The sequence below is a fragment of the Anas platyrhynchos genome, chromosome 8, assembly GCF_047663525.1.
Source record: "Anas platyrhynchos isolate ZD024472 breed Pekin duck chromosome 8, IASCAAS_PekinDuck_T2T, whole genome shotgun sequence".
Classification (NCBI taxonomy): domain Eukaryota; kingdom Metazoa; phylum Chordata; class Aves; order Anseriformes; family Anatidae; genus Anas; species Anas platyrhynchos.
This window is the reverse complement of record NC_092594.1, coordinates 36,677,609-36,699,888: the sequence shown is the minus strand read 5'-3', so window position 1 is coordinate 36,699,888 and position 22,280 is coordinate 36,677,609. Positions and strand designations below refer to the sequence as shown.

Here is a 22,280-nt window from a genome sequence, read left to right as displayed (position 1 = left end):
ACTGAATTCAATAGAAGCTAATGCTTCTCTTCTTTACTTTAGGCCAAAAGCCAAGATTCTCCACTCAAACATTTTAATCCAAATGCTTGCCTCTTTCATAGTTAACTACTATTTAATACTTTGTTGAACAGAAAAAACAGTATTTTAACCACAACCGAAAAAAGCGACTCATTTCTGTAATAATTCAAAATAGAACTCTTCAAGATCTTTCATCTGTTCTACCTAAACAAATATGAATTACCAAATTCTGTCCTCCACAAAGCAGAGAAAGTTTAATTAGTATTAGAAAGTCTTTACTAAGTTGTCTTTCTACTACTGAGACACGTACTGAACTATCAGTTCCACAATACATAAGCAGAACATTTACAGCACCAATTACTTACCGCAACAATTTTGTCATGAACGTGAATTTGGCCGTTGTGGTCAGCAGCACTACCAGGAATTATATTTTTCACAAAAATCCCTGAAGGTTCTGTTGGGGGTGGAAATGAAGAAGAGAAACAAGTCAGTAAGCTAACCTGTTTCTTTTCTAATTAATTATTATTATTATATATATTTTTACTTCCAGCATTTTTCACATGCTTTCGTCCACAGTTATGATCCTGCAAAGACTGACATTTGCACATTACTACTTTAAACAGCTTGACACAGAATAACTGAGGATCTCTGAAGGAAAAAAAAACAAAAAAACAGCACTGGTACTAGCACCTATAATACACTGACCTCAGTAATTTTTCTTTAAAGGGGTTCACAAAAAGCCACCTCCTCCATGGATTCACCCTTGTGCCTACAAGGCTTTAGCTTTAAGCCACAATCACCTGAATTCCATGCTGCATTTGACTTCAACAGGACTACCTAAGCTAAGAGTATGTGCTTAAGTACTTTGATCAAGACTTCAAGCATCCTCTTCTAGCTAAAGAATTTAGTCCTTTAAATCTTAATGAAAAGGGATTAAAAAAAAAAAAAAAAAAAAAAAGAGAGAGAGAGAAACATGGCAATCAGAAAAGCTGTCCTTTGTCATGTTTGAAGTTCGATTATTAATTCTAACTTCTAAGTAGGAAATAAAAACAAACAAACAAAAAACAGTTAAAACAAATCATCAGTTGAAACAGTAACCCTACCCGTCCACCACCAGCACCACCACTCCCCTCCCCACCCCCAAACAAATAACAGTGATCTTTAATCCTAATGAACCTTGACATCCTTTTGGGAACACTAAACATGCAGACACCTGCCCAGCATGGTTTGTCCATGCTCAGGAAGCTCCTCTGCTGGTGCTTCAAGGCCACCTTTTCTCTTTGCCTCAAACATGCACCTCCCTGACCCACTTCCCAGTGCTCACCACACCGAGATTCCTGAGTGGCAAGCCAACAGAATCTCCTGGGAATTACGAGGGCAGCAATGCAACCCCAGCTGTGTCGCATTCCCAGGACACTTCCTTGAGTCCCATGAGGAAGGGGAAGGAAGAAAAAGCAACACCCCTTCGTGTTAAACCAGATATTCAGTGAGTCAACTCTGAAGATACTATCATTGGTGGAACCAGTAAGTGAAAGATGAGCAAACAGCTCTAATTTAAAGTGGAGTTACAAAAAAAGAAAAATAATTCCATGTTCCTATATCCTAGCACAGGTATTTTCATCTGTTCCCTAGGTTTAGAGACCGCAGCAGTCATCCACCAGAGAGGTAAATCACCTTGTGAAGGCGGCATACACATCACATACATCTGAGGTTCTCTGCATCTGCCTGGCAGAGGGATGGACTATTTAATCTGATTGATCATTTCCATTCTAGCACCTACAATTCATTAAATAAATGAAAATGCACATTGAGCTATTTTGTAACGATGCCATATGAAACTGGATGCAAACCAGGGACACGTGATACAGCGGTTTTGATATTCTTCTTAAAATGTTGCGCCTGAATTATGTTATGTACCACAGGGCAAAAAAAGGAACAGCGTAGGCAGGAACCTGCCTATGTTAGTGTCTGTATGTGCAAGAGCAACCCGGTACAGTTTAATGTCTTGCACAGTAACAGCACAAGTATGTAAAATTCACAGTCCAGTCATCAAGTGAGACTCATTTTATAATGTAATTGCAACTCTTTAAAAGCATTTTGTGGGGCAATTTCACTTTGCACTAAGTCCTTCAAAAATCTTCAGTTTGTAGGTTATACTGTTTCAAAGAAGTGCTCTCCATTTCCCCTGTGGTGAAGGAAGAGTATTTGAAAAGCCTCTGTCCCAGACTTGACTAAATCCCTCAGAACTCACCTAAATCACATGTGCCAGCGTATCCAACAATTGTTATTCCCAGGCTTTGCCCGTTCTTTTTTATAAGTTCAACATCATAGGTCTCAAAAAGGTTGGCATTATCCTATAAATAAAACACAAGACAATTAAAATATACATCTCTCATCATTTCTTGGTACCACTGCAATACTGCAGGTTCAGATCTTTGTAAGTAAGCAGGGATTTCAATTTTCCCCTTTCAGAAGGGATCACATTTGCAAAGGAGATGCATCTGAGATTTTATGAAAACATGGTGTCATCCAAAGTCATCAACTGCTTTCAAAATTCTTGGCTACTGTTTTCTCCACGTTAACTGTCAGAGGTATCATATTCACATTTCGTTGAAAACAAAAGTTTTTATTAGACTGCTCAGCGGCCATTTCCCCTTGGATTCCACTGCCACTTGGTAACAACACACTTCCCAGCCAATCCCAAAAGACAACAGAACCTGAGTGCCCTCTGAATTTCACCTCTCCCTTTCACGTGTTAGTCCAGATAAACAGTGTCATGAAGCCACTTGCTCACGCTGCTCCTGCTGGACAGTTAAGAAGCCAGAAAACCCGTATAAATCCACAGCCTTATCACATCACATGTTCCTGCCAGAAAAAGTGACACTCATCTCTCCTTGTCGTTGCCTACTGAGGAAGCGAGGGGCAGCAGGAAAGGAATCTCAAAGCAGAGACAGGTTTGATGCCCTGACACGAAGGAACTCATGAGTATATGCAGCAGTCACATCTCTACTGCAGCAGCAGTTGCCTAAAGTGCAAATAAGTGAGACCACGTAGGTGCCTGAGCTTATTCGTGGTTTTTATGCTACTTCCTAAACCACAAAACCATACCAGAAGTCAATCTTGCACACATCAGTTTAACAAGTTTGATTTGATCTTATTCCAATTTGAACACCACCAAACTGCAAAGAGCACTAGAAGCCTCCAACTACCTGAAGGAAATGAAAAGCAAATTATTCATTTGCATTCACTGAAAATTAGTTTTAAGACCTAACTGAGGAGAACATTAATTTGTAAATGCTTTGTTGTTGAACTGATGAGAAGACTTCTCATAACAAACAATACTTAAAGAGAGAAGCACATGACATGATCCGTTCTCTGAACACTCTGCTTACTGCAGCTACCAAAATACCCTAGGAGGCACTACCTACGATTAAAATGCGATTCAGTCTTACAGTAGAGAAAGGTATGGAGAAAGCCCCCTCCAGAGCTGGCTTAAGTCCTACCCTTCATTGACAAGTGAAAAATCAAAACTGCAGGACAGCATTCAAACAGGCCACCCCAAAGACACTGGTGATACCAAAGAGAAAAATAATCAAGCGCATAGATCTGGGACTGCAAGTGACAAATTAAAATACATAAAACTGTTTGTTTTCAAGGACTAGGTATAGCCCAATGGGACCAAAAATAAAGAGATGATCATAGTGAGGTCTGTTAAAGTGATGAAGTCAATAGGGACAGTATCAATGCTAACAGGGAAAAGAAACAGTTTCTGGTTTCCAGGTCCATTTAAGAGAATGAACAAAATAAACTTAATCAAATACTTGCCAGACGTCAGCTCTGGAAGGACCTATGTTAAGAAGTAAGCCAAAGTTACAGTTGTACCTATTTCACCTTTCACTGAAGTTAATAAACTGCTATCTCCTTTCTTATCACACCCACCTTCACTAGCCAACTTATTAACTGCTTTCCAACTCTGTTGCTCCATAAGACACTGATGGGGATGAAGATAAATTTTGGTGCTCTGTCCCTTATCTTTAGGAGAGGGAATCAAATCAGCGAATGAGCCTATAGCAACATCTGAAATGGAACTACGGTCTTGAGAGTCCTGCTGTTTTGGCAATCTCAAGTCCTTCATGGTCATTGCTCTGGTGCTACAGAAATTTCCCCTAACTTATGTTACTGGCAGAACGCAAAACATCGAAGTGTAATCTGGAAAATCAAAGTGCAGAGTTGTAAACACAATCAGCTCCGGTAGGCTGCTAATATTGCCTTCAGTATCTTTGAGAACATAGATAATAACAGTTTTCTCCTACCCATGCACAGACATTAGTAGTTTCAGTTACTCTCTCCTGCAGGAGACTCAAAGGAAATCAAATTTTAATACAGGGATAGGGAAAAAAAAAAAGCACAAGATAACACATATTAAAAAAGCCTTTCTGCTGGTTTGTAAAACAGAAATGGAAAATCTTTTCTATTTCAAAGCTCACGGCTAGTGAAAGTACTCAGAAACGAGAGAAATTAGATTATAGGAGGAAGTTCTATTGTGAATTAACAGAAACTGAAAGGTAGACCGAGAAAATCGTCAGTAAATTAATAAATATGTTCAGATTATTAAACAAGCCCACTTTTAAGACTCTGACCTTAAAGTATGTAGATTACCCCTCTTTCATTTCTCTGCCACTCAAGTTTCCTACTACACTTCTGAGAAGAGTTTGAGAAGGACCCAAATATTTTCACAACAGCTTCAGCCACAATAGCATATCAGAGAGATGCCAGACGTGCTCTGCTTCCCAAAGCTGATGGCTGCCTTTGCAGTGACTGCCCAGTAAGCACGAAGGTGAATTTGTAACAATGACTCCTAGTCTGACATTTAAAGATGGTGTTTAAAAAAAAAAAAAAAAAAAAGCTCTCTTCACTCATATTCAAGAGACTAGATAAGAGAGAAAAGGCTACTCAGATTCTACACCTAAATCTAAGCAGCACAGTAGTAGCAGATGGCGCACAAGCACAGCTTTGTTTATGTTTCAAGACCTACTGTACACTTAGTGTAGCATTTGTTGATTTTAATTACTCAAAACTGAAAAGAATGACTTCAAAAACAAGAGACTTTGATATGACCATGTTAAGATTTGCTAAAACAAGTTTCAAAATTTTTAGATATATTTCCTATCACAGACAGTAGTGTAGACTATGAAAACATTACACTTATGTTTCATAAAAAGATGATAGTGCTGAATAATTCTGGTTTGGCCATGGCACTCTGGATTTCAGACTATGGAAATTCATATTCAGGTTTTAAATCCACTTACAAATGATTGATTAGCAAAAATGTAATGAGCTAAGAAGGAGAACTAGAAGTGCCATTTATCGATAATGGTCATGGTCTTCGTAATTAAATCAGCCACTTTGAAATAAATTCCATAAAGCTGGTCATTCTGATCCCAAGATTATAGGTATTAACAGCATACAAGAAAAAGGGAAAAATTAGAGGAAGCAGGCCTAAAATAACGATCACTTAAATACACACATGATATCTGGGAACTCAAAAGAGGAGAAGCATGAGTTCTTCACACCCAGAAGTGCCAAGCTTGCTCTTTTCTCCTCCCTTCTAATCACAAGCCACAAACATACTTAAAAAACCATAAGTAAACATCAGGTACTTACGTTTCCATTCTGAAAGGGAGGTAACGTACTAACGGGCCAGCTCACAGGAGCTGGCGGGCTGTCAGTAATTTCACACTTGGGGTCTCTTGCAACTATCATCCTAACAGAATTCCCACAGTTCCTCAGCACTTGTGCAACTTGTTCGCTGGTCATTCCCTGCACGTTGGTCCCTCCAATCTGCAAGATGTGATCTCCTGTTCGGAGCCTCCCATCCTTGAAACACAAACAACATTGTAAAAAAAAAATTTCCAGGCTGTAAATAAAATCTTTTCCATTACCAAACTGAAAAGGCTGGTATTTTCTTGACAGCCAGTGCAGGAGGACACTGTAAAATTGACCACTACCACAACATATTAAATAAGTGTTCACATAATTAATCACTGTTTTTTTCCACAGTAGTAAACAGTGATAAATCAGCCTTTCCAAAACTAAGATACACAGGCTGAAGGCACTGTTCCTAAGAAACTGGTTACTTCTCTCATTTAGGAGAAAATAAAGCAAGCACGCTGTTTTAGAATCTCATGGGCTGTTATGTACTGAATTTTCATGGAATAATCCACATAGAATAGGGATTAGAATAAAAATCACAGCATTTTCATTTAGGACTATTTAGTTTCCCAGAATACTGCTATATTAACCTGGCAATTACTTTCCTATATGCCTAGCTCCAACTCCATTGAGAAACTCCGCTGAAAGTAACAGGACTCCACACACACAAACCATTTTTAACATGATAATTATAATTCATGGTCTACATCATCATTTCTAATATAAGCTAGCATTCATAGGACCGAATCTTCAGCTGGTATTGATCAACACAGTCCTACCACCTTAGGTGCACTGATTTATACAGTAATCACAGTGGAATTATGCCCAGGACTGACTCAAACTCATTTACAAATTCATCCATTTTAACATATATATATGTGCTCATTATTTCACATGTTCTTAATGATGTCTCATTCAGCTAAGAATGATGTGGTGAGTTCTTAACTTATATGCTTCATTTGTAGCCGAGACACTTTATTCCTTACAGCAAAACAGGTGTTACACAATAATTAAAAAATACTCATTTATACATGACAGGTTCAGAGGGGGGCAGTCAAGCAAGAGCCAACGTTTTCCATTAAAGCTCTCTGAATCTCCAGTTTTTGTTTCCATCCTTAACTGGAGGAAGTACCTTAGCCTGTCTCTTTTGTTTGTTACTGGATCTTGTCTGCATGGGTTCCAGACCTCAGATGCAGTAACTTGTTATGACCAAATTCGCAATAAAAATTCAAACCCTGCTTGCAATTACGTGTGTTCTGCTCCTGAAACGTAGCAGCGATGAAATGTAGTGATGATTCTTTAAAGAGCGGCAGGCAAGTTGCAAACCACACATGCACAACTTTAAAGGATATCACAAACTTCAAGAAGTCTTGCTGAAAATATCAGAAGGGCTGGGAATATTAAGTTCTACAACTTTTCAAAATTTCTGCATGTTCAACAATGTTCTAGGAGCCAAAGCATGTCTGAGAAACAACTTAATTCATATCAGGTGCTGACTTTTTCCTCAATCGTACCTTCAACATATTTATTTATAAAGTATACGTTGGCATTCAGACTTTGATGCTATCGGCTTCCTTTTGTTTAAGTGTATTAGTTTATTTTAAGACTGTCAAAAGCAGTTAATTATACTTTACAATCAAACAAGAAGTGACATAATATAACAAATTACCCGATCTGCTAATCCCCCAGGAACAATCGTTCTTACAACTACACCGCTCGTCTTTCCTCCTACAATTCCAAAGCCTAATCCCGAGCCATCGTTAATCAGCTCAACGTCTTCAACATGGCCCCAGTGAATCTGCAATTAATAAAAACAGGAGGTTTTAATTTCAGTCCATCTTTAATGTTTCTCACTTTCACCTGTACCAGGAATGACAAGAATTAATCAATGCAGGTTTTTTTCTCTCTCTGCCACATATTAGAGATCTGTTGGATTTTGTTCCATCAGCTTCATTTCCGTATAAATACTCTGTGGGATTTCTCATCTGTTTTCAAACATACATTTTGTCTTTTATTTTCATAACAGGATACTAGGAAAAAGCTTGACTAAGAAAAAGAGATTTCAAGATTTTCTTGCCAAAATGAAAACTATCCTTCTAGTTTTTCAGAAATCAAGACTAAGGCAAACAACAGAGAAAAACAGTCAGGAAGCTTGCACTGGCCTAGTTTTCACTCAGCATTGCCCAAATTCTTATATCTGTTATGTCACTTACACACTCTAAACACCACCAGTACGTGCTGAATTAATAGCACAGTATAAAATTTTGCCATACTGAATTGGAAGCATGTTTCTAAGCTACACTGTACTATGACCTTATGTTCTACAAGACAATCTGAAAATAACAAAGCTGTTAAGTAACCCAAACCCAGCCAATGTTTCTGTCAGATTAATATCTCATAGAAACCAAAATGGAGCAAAGTAGGCAGATTTAAGTCTTCTGTGAATAAAGGATTTATTAGCATACTGAAAGTCTTTGCCAAAGCCAGTTAAATATCATAAAAGAAGTTTAAAGACCCCCTGTAGAGATATATATTTGTATTTTATTTTGTTAGTCTGTTCAGTGCAGATCTTTCAATGAAAAAGCAGTTAAAGTTTAATTCTTTAAAATTTTCAGTGCAATAAACAATATTGATTATCCACTAAAACCTTCAGATTTCACTAGCTCTGTAATAATCATAAGGGAAATAATTACTGAGTATAAGGAAAAGCACTGCTCTTAACCAGATTTTCATCAAAACCTACTCGCATAATAAATTAAGATTCCAATATTGCAAACCCTGACTTTAGGTGTGCAGTTCAACCAAATTCAGCGAAGCCACCTGGACCACATGGTTTGAACACAGATGCGAGTTCAGCCCTAGCTTATTACATCTCTGAGTGACAATCCCTCCTTGTTAAAGAAAACAAAAGGGTTCACAATGAATGAAACCTGCAGTTTAAAAAACAACAACTGATAAATACGGATTGAGTGGTTAACAGATTTTTTTCCTACTTATTTTTTTGAAAACTTGCTTTTGAAAGCAAGACTTTATGTTTTGAGTAGCTTAAGTTTAAATTGCTTGGGATATTTCAAACAGAGCTCGTGATAGGTTATGTTTACAGTCATTTAAGATGTAATCAGAGCATCTTTAATTGCTGAGCACAAGTAGTTTTCAGCTGGGTATACTCATAAAACACTTTACCCAGCCTACCCTGAATAGACCCTGCTGCTAGGAATATGTTGATTTACTAAAGCTTCTGCTAGCCCATAAAAACCCAGGATCTATTTTATAACAACTTCATGCAGCTTTGCAATGGAAGCATTATACTTACTGCGTGATCAGTCTAAATCAAATGTCACTGCAGATAAAACCTGATTAAAAAAATCCGTATACACAGAGCTAGCTAATACAAACACTTACAAGTACAAAAAAGTATCCAGCATAGTTCAAAATCTGATTTTGACAGCATTACAACACTCACGGTCTCAGGTGGATTTATATCACTTAATAAGACAGACGAAGTTCTGCTGTTTCCTTGAACTGGCTCCCTAGCAACAACCAGATGTAAAGATCCTGTGGCTTGCTGGAGGAGTGCAATAGCGTGCTGATGGGAAATGTTCTGATCCAATGGGGTGCAATTAATGGCCAGTATGTGGTCATTTTCCTTTAGTCTTTGATCCCTTAACAAAACATTAAAAGAAATTTTTAAAATGCGGCATAGTGACTTCATAACAGGCTTGGGTAATTTAAACACGAGCATGCAAAATAGTTACGCAAGGTTAAATGATTTATACAAAAGAAATCTGCTCATTAGACTGTCTTCACCACCTTACAAATTACATGCGATGCACATTGTACTGAACTGCCCAACCAAGTTTTGTTCCAACTTTATCACAGTTTGTGTTTACTCAATTTCTTCCTTCGACTATTCAAAATTCCATAAAATTCCCTCATTCGTTTTTGATTATATTGAATTATAGGACAAGAAAAAACATTTCTGAAGTTATACAATGAACTAGGAACTAGTATTCATTACTTTTAGAAGTACGTGACATTATCTCCAAGTACCCACAACCCAGGCTACAAAATTCTTTTGTATCATCTGATCTAAAGGTGGTCAAGCTGCATTCTAACACTTCTCTCAAAATTTATGTTATCAAACCTCAGTCATCAAACCTTCTTCATGCAATACACAGTTCAATTTATATTATACCTTAAGATAACAAATCTCATAGTTAATTCATCCTAGTGATTAATTTAGATTTGTGACAAGGGAGAAACTATCACTCATCTGCTTTGTTCAATATTCATTCTGAGCACGAGACCAAACTGTTACATAGCCAGACACTGCCTTCAAAGCTCTGTAGGAATCCAAAAAAGTCTCCAGGAGATCCTGTCTCAGAAGCAAAATGCGAAGCATGCTGAGGAAATTTATAAAAAGTCCAAAACAATATAGCTGTACATCTCCACTAATGCATTCTACATTTCATTTTTATCATGCGATATTTAAGATGCTTTCCTGAAATCTCTTTCTTCAGGCATTAGCCATATTTTAGATTCTCTCATCAAAGAAAGTGAGCAGCAGGTCATCAAATCCTAAAGTGAGATATTCACCCTCCTTTGACATCCGGATCAGTCCATCTGTCTCCACTTTGAAAGAGCCTAATATGCTTCTCTTTAAGTGTTCTCTGGTGTGTTCTCTGTGGGCCCATAGCCATTATCATTCCAACCTCTCCCCACTCTTTTTGTCATCCTGCGTTGGCACTTCCTGACATGTGTTATTTAAAAAGTGACACCAGTGACTTGAAATCTAGACACATTTTCTTTAAACATAATTCCAAGCACTGCATTTGTCTCATGCCAACTCTTGTGGTTTTACAATCACATTTTATTTTTAAATGATTGCTCTGTCTTTTGTTGTTGGGTGAAAACCCACAGACAATACGGGGAAAAAACTGCCTGAAGCCTTGATTCAATGATGACATCTGTGCAGGGATCTGTTGGGAGGACTGGATCTAAATTTACACAGGAAACAAACAGTAAACCCAACTATAAATAGAGCATTGTCATAGGCACATAAATAAAGAAACAAGGGGAAAAAATCTTCCAGGGACACAATGGATAAATATTCAAACAGAGGCTAATTTTTATTTTCTTTGTATTCTGTTCCGAGTTGTCTTTGTTTTTCAATCAGTACTCAAGATTCTCTTAAGTGAGTCATGATTTCTGGAAATTCCATTTGTGAACAGCTTGGATATCTGAAACTCATCCGAAAACCTGATCCTCAGGATGAGTCCGCTTAGTTGAAAAGCCAGAACTCAAGATACCACCACCACCAAAACATCCCATCAGAAAACCTAGGCAAACGTGTTAGCCTGACAGAGTTTTCAGTGCAAAAATCATGACTTTTCCCATCACGGAATTGCTGCAATTTTCCGACACAATTATAAAGATCTCACCTGTCAGCTATGCTTCCTGGCTGGACTTCCTTGACAAAGATACCAACTTCTCCCAAGCTGTGATTTTTAAGGGCAACCACACTAAATCCAAGACCTCCAACAGAAGGCTTTTCAATCTTTATCGATTCTATTTGTCTCCCCTAGTAAAATAGAAAACATTGATTTACTAATTTTTAATGCAATAGAATGAGCTACTTCAAAATTTATGAACACCAGGAGAATTGTTCTCCTCCTAAGACTAAACAAAGGCAAAATACTGAATATGTTATTTCTATAAAAGCTCCTCCATTTATTATTTTTAATATAACAGAGTATTGGATATGCAAGCACTCTGAGGTTCTGAAACCTCAGGGAATTTAAGAGCTGCTTTCACACTTCATTCACATTATGAGATGAATTCCAAACTGGATGAAAACTATGAACGAAGTGCTGTCTAGAGCAATATATTTGGGGTTTCTGGAAATGCTGCATAGCTAAACTAAATTACTTGTCTTTTGGCTCCTTTTGCTTTTAATGCTGATTTTAGGTGCATGTTCAAAAGACTGCAGCTTTTAAATAAAGAAATTAATTTCCTTCCCGTTCCTGCAACCTCACACTGAATGCCAGAAAGTTTGCTTTTGCAACTGCCTGCTTCTCAGCTCTAATACTGAATTTCTGGGGTTGTTTACTGGGAAGTATTACTTCGAGAAAGCGCTTCTATCACAGCTGTTTTATCCCAAATAATGTGCAGCCTTTACTGTTAAATCTTTTATCAGATGAGTTAATGACACACTAACGAGAAGAGTTATGCTCAAAATATTACAGCTACATTAAGGTAGTCAATTAGCAACAGTTACTTAATATAGAAAGGCACAACCAACCAATTAAATTAATGGTTCAAAGTAATACAGAACAATGCATTCATGGTATAAATGCCAATTGCACATGGGTGGATGTCTGCACCTGTACAACTTCCATAAGCATCTGGTACATGCTATGTCACGTTAATGAAATCAGCATCTGTCTGGCAAAGTTAAAACATATTAAAAGAAGAGTTAAATAAAATATTACATGCCAACTCTTTTAATCATTTGCACTGTTCATATATCAACAAAGCTGGTACATTTCCAATTCAAAATGTACTTGATAAAAGTGTCTTTCCATCAAAACAAGTTTCTGCAGAAAACATCCATTTTCAATTAAGTGTCAACAAATACCAAAAAAAAAAAAAAGTTTTCTGGCAACTGACATCTCATTTCTACATCAGCGTGCTTGGTAGAAAATACAACAAAAAAAAGGGCAAAGAAAATACTTTCCATATTACTTATCTTTCACAGGGAAAACCGATCCTCAGTAACTCTGCTCTCTTAGTGGCTTAGATAGCATCATACTCCAAGATACATAACAAACGTGTTTGTTTGAAAAAGTTTTTTTTTTTTAAAAAAAGCATGCAAGAAAAGGTTTGACATTTGAGTTTGGTTCACTCAACCTGAGAGCCTTACCTTTGCCATCTTTTGGATGATTGCATTGAATTCATTAACTCCCAGGTTGGGATTGAAGGTAGATGCTCTGGGTTCAGGTGAACTGCGAGGTATACACACGCTTCCAGCAGCAACTGATTTGTCAGCAAACACTAGTAGCCCTCTTTTGGTAAAATCAAAATCTCCTGACCAGTCAGGAGGCATATAATTGAGCTGTTGAAAATGAACAAAGATGTAGTAAAACTCCTAAAAACATAAACACAGATTTCTACATATATGATCTGCATAAAGACTGCCAAAGAAGCAAGCTACCATATCAAGTTTCTCTCTTCACCATGACGTTCCAGAAACAAGACACACAAAAGCACCAAATATTAAAGAGGCACTCAAACGCTGGTGCAACTGTCAGGCAAATCTGGACGATTTTCACACAATTATCCAAAATCTTAAGAGTCACTTAGCCACACAGGAGCCAAATGTCTAGTCTATGCCATGTTGTCCTAGGGCACAAGCTACCTACAATTTAACACGCTACCATTGCTAGAACCTGCAGGTCAATTTCTGGTCTTGACAGATAATGACTTAGCAAACTGTGTGATGAAAACTCTTCGTGTACAAGTGTCATCAACACCCACATCCAAGGTCTAAGTGTCAACTGGCATTATAAACCAATCCACACAAGTCCATTCCACTGCCAGAGCTAACACACTTCAAATCTAGCTTGGGTTTGTCTGAATCAGAGCTTGGCAAATCTTCAGGGTGATTTTCTAGATTTTATTTCCCACTGTAGGTTAACCATTCTCGTGGAAGTCAGCAGGGGCTAAGTGACGGTGTGTTTTAGGGAGAAAAGATGCTGCCAGTCAGCTCATAAACAGCATTTAGCTTCTGGGAAAAACAGAGTCCTCGTTCCAACTGTGTTCAGGTATCAAAGTACTACAGCTGATGTCTTTTGCAGATGCTTTTCTCAGACTGATGTTGTTCTCAGTGCCTGACTCTTCTGCATCCCTTTCAAAGCTTTCTGCCCTGTGACTGGTTTGTTGCAGGACCCCTCATCATTTCAGCAGTGACTGCACAGATACCAGCTTGACAAGAAAAGAAAAAGGCCAACATTCACTCATACTAAGTTACAGCTTATTAATGAGCGTCCTCATTAACACATGCCTACATACCCTGTTTTAAGTTCCAAGCACAGCATTGTTATCATCACATCAACAATTGTAATTTTACACTCACTTGCTCCTTCAGTTGCTTGATGGATTGCTGGAGGGTCAGTATCTGGTTAAACAAAGGGCTCCTGAGCGTGTTACGCAAAACAGTCAGGTTTTCATTATGCTGGGCATCTCGTTTCTCACGCAGTTTTGCTTGCAGACGATCGAGGATCTGCAGCACCTGCTGTTTATCTGCACCACAAAGTAGTACAAGTCAGGAATGGAGCTTTGATTCTCACTGCTTAACAGAAGTAATCACTTGCAGACTACATACCTGCAGCCGGATTCTCAGGCATGTTGGATAGTATTTTTGGAATTACTCAGAAAGACCTAGATGAGGTTTAAAAAAGAAGAAAGGAATAAATTATATCTTTGAGCAGATTGCTAAAACGTACATCATCAATAAATGCACTAATAAGACACTAAGTTAACTATAACTAAATTGATTAAAACCCGCTACTACTCCCTTCTCAATATAGCCTGTTGCACAGCAGCCCCAGCACATCCAAAAAATGATCCTTGTTCCGTGTGTTTTTTCTTTCACACACAAGAGGAACAACTCCTCCAAATACAAGGAACAATGCAGGTTATAAAAAATATTGGCCAAGGAAACTGAGAGGGAGCTGCGTTCAATCAAATTACTGTGAATGTGGACACTGAAGTTGTGGTAGTTGTGATCTTTTCAAACACACATATACTTAAAATCTTCCTGTTATTTAATACGTACTTTTCCCCCAATTATTTTAATTATTTGTAGACAGTGTTCTTATCACAAGAGCTCAGCCCTGCCATATGGCAATATAGGTGAAACCTCGCATCTTCCTATAAAACAGTGATGAGGTTCCCCCCACACACAGGAGAGCAAAGCATTAAGGCCCCAAACTGGCCAAATCAATGCCTAGTCCAACAGCGTAGTCACAGCTCTGGTGCCAAACAGGTGAAAGAAACCTGCTCCCTTCTCCTACACGTGCTTGCCTTTCTCTTTCCTATGTACAAGCCAGGCTTTGAAGGAACACAATATCCTTTATCACCCTCGCTGCAGTGCCAAAGAGAACAGGTCTCCAACTGAGGCTGAGGCCTAGATGGCAGTATAAAAACAACAGACTTGCAATTAGCAGCGATGATAAATTCATGCTGTCACTTGTGTGTTATTACATTGATGTGGAACTTGTCATTCTGAAATCTACCAAGGCAGTTATACCAAAACATACACGAGAAACAAGGTTTCTTCGCTTCGTACAAGCTCCTCTGAAAGAAATCAGCCATTTAAAAGCTCAATTTACATAATTTCAGCTCTGCCCTGTATATAACTGGGTAGTTTCAGAATAATATAACTTTGGAAGTACTTTGGAACAAAAATAGCCATATGTAAAAAAAAAATAAGGTCAATTTACTTTATTAATCTTGTAATGCAAGGGCAGGAATGGTCGTATGCTCCTGAATGCAGCCCCAGGGTAAGCACATCCCGGGGTCCCCTCCCAGCAGAACCTCTGCTCCTTTCAGCTCTGCCTCCGACACCGTCTGCGCTCCAGTTGAAAATGTCTTGAGTTCTGGGAGGACACTGCAATGTTTAAGAGAATATTAATTAAGCGGGTGAAAAGGCAGCAGGATTATAGCTTCTCTTCTCCTGAAGAGTCAGGTTAAACCAATTTACCTAATGAAAAAAAAAAAAAAAAGAGGAAGTATGTCAGAAACCACAATGCCTGATTTATGCACACTCCTCTGTATCTAAACAGCTTTGGCTCCTGTAGGAATTCCTGCAGAACCCGGTGGGTTAGCATGGTTTCCACCCAGGGCCAAGCAAAATGAGCAGCTCTGCAAGACTATTAACACATTTAGGAGGTCATTGCAAAATCAAACCCAGAGCAAGGGTTGAGGCAGCGTCCGACCCCTGAAAGATTTTCAGGAATGCATCTGAACTCGTGTAAGGGCTGCGACTTTGTTTTCTTTTCCATTTGAAATAAAACACTTCTAAGAGCACGGCAGCCTTTGATTCTGGGCTGAGATCTGATTCCGAAGAACAGACGAAAATACCATTTCCTTGCACATTCCTGAGTCTTCATTTAAACCGAAGAGACAAAACTTCACCGCCTTGACTAAAAATACGGCAGGAGCCTTAACAAAACAGGAATATGGAAATGTTTTCTTTCTTCCCAATTTAACTTCCCTGTTTTCCCACTTCACATCAGCAGTTACAACAAAGCAAACCCTCGACAGAACGAGATGCAAATCCACTCCTACGAGGAAAAGTGACTTGAAACACCTTAAAACCAGCAGTAGGGCAAAGGAAAGATTAAACCCAGAAAAGAAATGCAGCATGGCAGGAAATAATGACAACCTGACAGCGCTCTGCACGTCTAAGAGCTGGAGCCAAGGGGCTGGTCCAGCTCTCCAGCCACCTTTCATGCGTTTTGTTCCTCTTCCTTTCCATCTGGGCTCGCGCTCACTCATTCATCTGATCCCACAGCGAACTGTAACGGGGAGCTGAGCACACAAAAAACCCTTCATGTTTTGGTGGGGGGAGCTTTATGCCCAGTTTGGGCTCCAGTGCCAGCAGCAGCACATGGGATGGGGCCGGGCCCGCACCTTGCAGCAGCGGCTAGCGGTTGCAGCAGCTCAGCTGCCCTGGCAAACCACACGGCGAGCAATAGCCTGCGTCACTCAAAGGCAGCCTCAAAGAGCCGCGCTGACAGTCTCCAAGATGAATCTTTTTTCCATTACGGCGGCTGTAACAATAGCAATTATGACAACGGGTACAGATCCAGGAAAGAAAAATTAAGAGCAGAAAAATGTAGGTAGGACATCGAGGCTCCATCTAACACGCAGAAGTCCCCTGGAGAAGGAGGTGAAGAAAAAATAAATAAATTAAAGAAAGCCTCAGCTTCCTGCTCGAGCTGTTCCCATGCGCTGCCAAGAGCCACTGCCCACCTTTCTGCCCCAGCAGATGCTGAAGTGGATCTCGAGTACAGTTGGTATAAAAATGAAAGTTTACACAGCACTTCGGGATTCCTCGTGATCACACCTGGCTTCCAGCCAGCTTGCAATGGTTTTAATGATTTAATTTTTGTGCAGTACGTTAAAACCACCCCCGGTGTTTCTTTGTTCTCTGATCTTTCGCAAAAAGAGTAGGGGAAAAAAACCTGTGTTTTATTTTAAAGTAGACAGCTCCTTCTGGTGTGAGGGCATCTCTGCGAGTATAAACTAACTTCAAGTTTTCGAGTACCATATAATTGAGGACAAGTCCCTACGACTGACTTTTGGGCTCCAGGGAAACACACAACTCCCTATATTAGCAATCTGTTGATGTTTGGGGACCCAAATAGGTCATCCCTAATCCATCTCCAAACACCGATGCTCGACTCTGAGCAGCGTGTCAGCAGAGTGTTGCTAAATTAGGAGGTCCATTCTTAGACGATAATTTTGAAGGATGATCCCAAAACACTACGGTTTGTCTCGTTAGAAGCAGTTCCCCCACTCTGCACTCAAATTCCTTAGCTCCATTCTCCGATTTCTCCAGCCACTTAATTATCCTATTGGTAGACAAAACTGCAAACCTCAAAGTTCAAAATTCATGTCCCAACTCTCAATGTAATCGTAAAATCATTGTGAAAATCGTGGATTTCAGGAAGCTCAGTATTTTCCAATACCAGGAAAAAAAAACAACAAAACAAACACAACACTTCAGCACAGCATGCATCTGGGTTTTTACTGTCTTCACTTTTGAAGAGCTGGACTCAACGCATCGTAGGGAGCGGGAAAGTTTCATAAGGTTTTGTATGAGATCCTAAGACTTGGATCTTCTTCAAAAGCAGACTAAGAAAACAGGAATTCCCCCATGCTGATGCCAGCAGAGGTCATCAGAAGAGCTGAAAGGTTTAAGTCTTCTATTGCCACGGCCCCCCAGCCGCCTGCCACTTGCACGAGACGCGGGGTGCTCATCCCCAGCACGTCCCAGACCCAGGGAGGAACACGACACCTCTGGCAGCAGCCTTGACAAGCACTCGCCCTCCGCGAAGAGCTGCTGAAAGACAAAAATCAGGGGGTTTCTGCTGGGAGCGGAAGGAGGGCATGGTTTCGCCAGCAGTTTCTTCTGCACATTCACCTCCTTGCCCTAACTACAACTGCTTCTGCCCTGTGTCCTTCAGCTCGGCCTCCAAAACCTGAACCCTTCAAGAGCCACGTTTGCAGGGAAAGCCCTGCCTCGACTGTGGCTCTCCCGACTCAGCACTGGTACAGCCATTTGGGACGTTAAATGCTGCAAGTCCTCAATGTGCAGCTGCTACCTGCTGCTGTTTTCCAATGGCTGCTAACAGGGCCAGCCGAGCAGGCTGCCGTGGGAACAGCCAAGGGTACTTCCCTGTCCAAAGTCACCTTTCTGCACTACTGCTGTTGTAATTTCCCCCAGCCCTGTTATCAGGAGTGACTGACACAGCGCATGTCTTTCCTTTACGTCATTGCTCCAGGAGAGATCTCTGACTTGGAAAACTTCAGTCCAAACCGCTTAAAATTTATTAAAAGGCAAAGGCAAGAGAAAACAGCATTTGGTAGTGTGATCTTAATCCTAAAACGGTCCTAAAGCAGCATCACATCTAACTTGTGGTATTAAAAATAATATGTTTTGCAAGCCACGGAGCAGCTACGTACTGTTAAAAACAACACTATTTCGCACGTACTTTGCTGTTCTACTTGGTTTTCCACCTTAGTAACGCAGAGAAAAATTCAGTCCAACCAAGCCTAGCGTGTACACGCCTTTCAGAAGGCCAAAACCTGCTGTTCTGTGTCGTGTTACAGTTTTTATAAAAGTGCTACAGCGCGCGTGCTGACTGCTCCAGGCACTTGTAAGGAGGAAACAATTGCACAGCGCTGTGAGTACCTAAATAAAAACGCACCATCCACCTCCAGGGAAAAGCAGGTCACAGCTAAACATTGTTAACCATCCAAAAAACCACTCCGGGGACCAGCTGAGCGTGCTGCAGCATACCATTAGTGTCTGCGAGATGAGGGAAGCAGAAGAACCCCCTGTACCTGTGATGACCGGCCTCCGCACTGATCGGGAGCAGCCTTACTCACGCCGAAGGCACGCCAACTTCCAACAAGCAGAACCTGAATTCCTGCGGGCTGGAGGCTGGAGGGGAGCGCTGTGGGCTCTCTGATGGCTGATAGGAGGCTGAGCTCGCACCCGACGCCTCTGGCAGAGGAGCAGGAGGTGGTCTGCACTTGGAAACCTCTTCTCAGAGGAGGAGGAGGAAGCCTGGGGGTGACTTGTTTCCCAAACACATGCAGGGCGTCCTGCCCTGCTTACATTAGCCACCAAGTCCTCAAGTTCTGCTGAAACAGCGCGCCCCCTTCACGGTGGGGGCTCGTTTTGTCGCCCCTAACCCTGGCAGCAGCCCCATTTTTGACCTCCCACACCCGCAGGAACACCAAAAAGCCACTCTCCCATGGAGCAGCCCCTAAGGACCAGCACCCAGAGGGGGCTCCAGGCGCTCCCCTTTGAGCTCCACACCCTCACAGGGCGGCTGGGGGCCCCCCCAAACCGGCTGCCCACAGGGGGGCTCCCCCCTTTTCCCCTCCCAACCCTCGGGGCCTCCCCTCAGCCCCCCGCAGCCGCTCGGCGCCGGTACCTGAGAGGCCGGAGCGATGATGGCTGCCGCCGGCTCTCACCTGGGCGGAAAAGGGAAGCGAAAGGGGGGGGGGGGGGGACACGAAGGCGGCTCACCTGCGGCGAAGGAAGCCGGGGCGGCGCGGAGGGAGAGCCGGCCTCCCGGGGGACGGACGGGACGCGCCGGGGGCGGCCCGGAGCCGGCGGCCGGAGGAGGGAGGAGAGGGTTGTTGTTGGGGGGGGGGGGGGGGGGGAAGCTTCGTTGTCGTCCCCTCAGCTCTTTGGGGTAAAGCTTGGGGTCTGCTCCCAGCCTGGGGACGTGGTGCTGAGGCGCTGATTTCGCAGGCTGGGAGCGGGGACACGGAGCGCAGTGAGGGGAAAGGCCCCCGGTGGTGGCACAGCCTGCGTGGCACGGCTGTCAGCACAGCCACCAAAATCCCCAGCGAGAGTAAAATGGAGGCGGAAAAGTTGTATAAAACACTTTATTTGTACTTATTTGCAGGAAGTCAGCACCCAGCCGTGAATCCAGGCAGCCTGCTGCGCACCAGGGTTGTTCTCAGCCCTCATCTCCTGCAGACGAAGCAAGTTCTGCTCGGCCTCAGCAGGACGGGCACCGCCGCTTCCACTGAGGGAGCTGGCAAAAACCTCGGGAGGACTGGGACCTGGATGGGGTTTAGCAGTTGTGACACTTCCCCTGGGGAGCCCCAAAGCAGCGAAACTCACCCGCCTATCACCACATTCGCCACAACCAGCACTGCGCCAACAGCGCTCCGAGCCACACCGCGCTACCTGTGGCTACGGAGAGGTGGTGGCGATGGCTTTGTGTGTGGCAGCAGCGGCTTGAGTCCCTGCAGAGGCAGTGAGATGGAAGGTGATAAAAGCAAATGAGGTTTTTGCACCGCCGGCCTCAAAATCCTGAACGTGCACCACTCATTGAAGTTAAAGTGGACTGTGGCTGCTCTCCACCTTTGGCTAGTGTATGTTAAGTTTTCAGCTATTTTATGTAATGTTTATGTTTTATATACATGCATATAAACACCAAAAATATCAAATGAGCCTCCTCCAAAAAATATTTTTTATTTTGCTACCCAGTTCCAGTAGCTCACGTGGAACAAATCTCATGCAACCCTGCTGGTTGCATAGGATAGCCACTACAAAAGGTACAGAAATGAATTTCCACCTCCTAACTAGGAAACAACTTCCCTTCTTCCTAAAGTCCTTAAAAACAAACAAACAAAACAATAGCAGTTGCACTAAAACATATAACACACTAAGGACATATCACTTCATCCTAAAAAAAAAGATTCCAAATGCCTAACTTCCCAGTCCTAACTCTCAGTTTTAATTAATGTAGTGCTTGCGAGAAGTGACAATGTTTTTGACAGTGATGAACAGCAAGTGGGGTATTTATCCATCCAAGAGATACAATGTAGACAAAAGAGCTAAGCACTTTTCTCATCAGTGCACCTCAGTCTCGATCTCGGAGGGCTGGGTTCATTACAGAGTGCACTCTGTCCCTGGCCTTTCTTTTCCAATTGCTGAAAGGAATGTCAATTTTCATTTGCATACTTTATCTGCTGAATTCGAGACTGCCAATTTAGTTTACACAAATCTCCCAAAAGCCGTTAGACAGCCAGTGATGTGAAATATTGCTGAGATCTTTGTCAGACATCCATATATTTTAAACCAACATTTTTACTGATTCTCTGAGCACCTGGGGCCATAACAGACCTTTCATTGGTACTGACAGACTCATCCCTAAGTCACCATTCATCCACAAAAACATTCACTGGTGAAACCAGAAGACTTTAAAAAGGGCTGGTTAATGACATTCTCTTAAATACCACCTGGGAGTTGTTTCCAAGCTTTTAAAGCTTCTAGGTCCCCATTTGTTTTTCAGGAAATGCTTCTAGCGTGGATGGAAACTTCTGACAGTAGTGCTGCCTTTCCCAAGTACGTTCACCACTGAACAGTCTCTTCACCTCAAACAGTCCGTGATCCCCAGCAGCTCACAGCTGAAAACTGATGCTTTCAGAAACAAGCACTAGAAAAATATGGAATAACTCTTTAAAAAGTGAGAAACAAACAAAGGTTGGTTATCACCACAAAAAAATACTTTACGAGGAGCAAACAGTGATGAAGATAAAGCTTGTCTTCTGCAGGTATTTAGCACACATTTAAAAAAAAAAAAAAGTAGAGAAAAAGAAAAACGAAGCAAGAGAAGGTACTTTACCAGTACACAATCACAATTTTACATGAAAACACAAGACGGCTCGAGGGCTCTCCTAGCCGGGCCTGGCAGAGCCGGGCGGGCACGGGCCACCCACTTTACCTCAGATCTGAGGAATTTTCTCTGAAACTCTCTCGAAGGTGCCCACAGCTCCCAGAGCAGTGCCAGGACAGTGTTCACGGGCACCAGGCGGGAGGTTAGGCCTGCCATGCCGGTGATCGTCCCTCAGCCCCGTACTTGTCCCTCAACCGCCTGCCCACGCTGCTCTCACCCCTCCTAACCCAGTCCTCACCAGCCGCTTCCAGGCGGTTCCTGTAGAGGAGGACGCCCCCCGAGAGCAGCCCCGGGTCCCCTCACAGCCCCTTCACCGCCCCCCATCGCCCCGCGCCGCCCCGCTGAGGCGGGGCCGACATCTTGGGTAAGGGCAGAGGGGCGCCGTCCCTCGGGCGGCCATCTTTGTCCAGGGTACAGAGCCCGGCGGGCCTGCACGGGCGCCATCTTGGGTAAGGGCACGCTGTGCCCTCACCGCCTCCCCGAGCCGCCTCAGGAGCCATATTTACCGAGGCCAACCCCTGAAAGAGCCAAAAATAGACAAATAAATAAATAAAA

The 22,280-nt window shown here is 42.0% G+C and overlaps 1 protein-coding gene and 1 long non-coding RNA gene across 10 annotated transcripts in view; both read right to left on the bottom strand.

Annotated features, from left to right (window-relative positions):
* PATJ (PATJ crumbs cell polarity complex component) overlaps positions 1–19,667 on the bottom strand; it is a 145,917-nt gene extending 126,250 nt beyond the window's left edge. For 6 of the 9 annotated variants that reach the window (XM_038183228.2, XM_027462630.3, XM_027462633.3 and 3 more), the window contains exons 1-11: positions 19,464–19,615; positions 15,234–15,400; positions 14,114–14,169; positions 13,865–14,031; positions 12,653–12,844; positions 11,172–11,311; positions 9,194–9,392; positions 7,400–7,528; positions 5,683–5,895; positions 2,270–2,372; positions 384–472 (exon numbers count right to left, since the gene is read on the bottom strand). In XM_038183228.2, the coding sequence (XP_038039156.2) occupies positions 384–472; positions 2,270–2,372; positions 5,683–5,895; positions 7,400–7,528; positions 9,194–9,392; positions 11,172–11,311; positions 12,653–12,844; positions 13,865–14,031; positions 14,114–14,135 (1,254 nt within the window). In that variant the 5' untranslated portion in view covers positions 14,136–14,169; positions 15,234–15,400; positions 19,464–19,615. Of the gene's footprint in view, positions 1–383; positions 473–2,269; positions 2,373–5,682; positions 5,896–7,399; positions 7,529–9,193; positions 9,393–11,171; positions 11,312–12,652; positions 12,845–13,864; positions 14,032–14,113; positions 14,170–15,233; positions 15,401–16,177; positions 16,665–18,864; positions 19,348–19,463 lie in introns of those variants that run through there. The other 3 variants (XM_038183227.2, XM_013102770.5, XM_013102771.5) reach the window with 3 other exon arrangements.
* Positions 19,668–20,497: 830 nt separating this feature from the next.
* Positions 20,498–22,103, bottom strand: LOC140002995 (uncharacterized). The gene is made up of 2 exons (XR_011810841.1): positions 21,964–22,103; positions 20,498–21,485 (listed from the first exon to the last, which is right to left on the bottom strand). It is a non-coding gene; the product is annotated as an uncharacterized lncRNA (long non-coding RNA).
* Between the last annotated feature and the right edge of the window lie 177 nt (positions 22,104–22,280).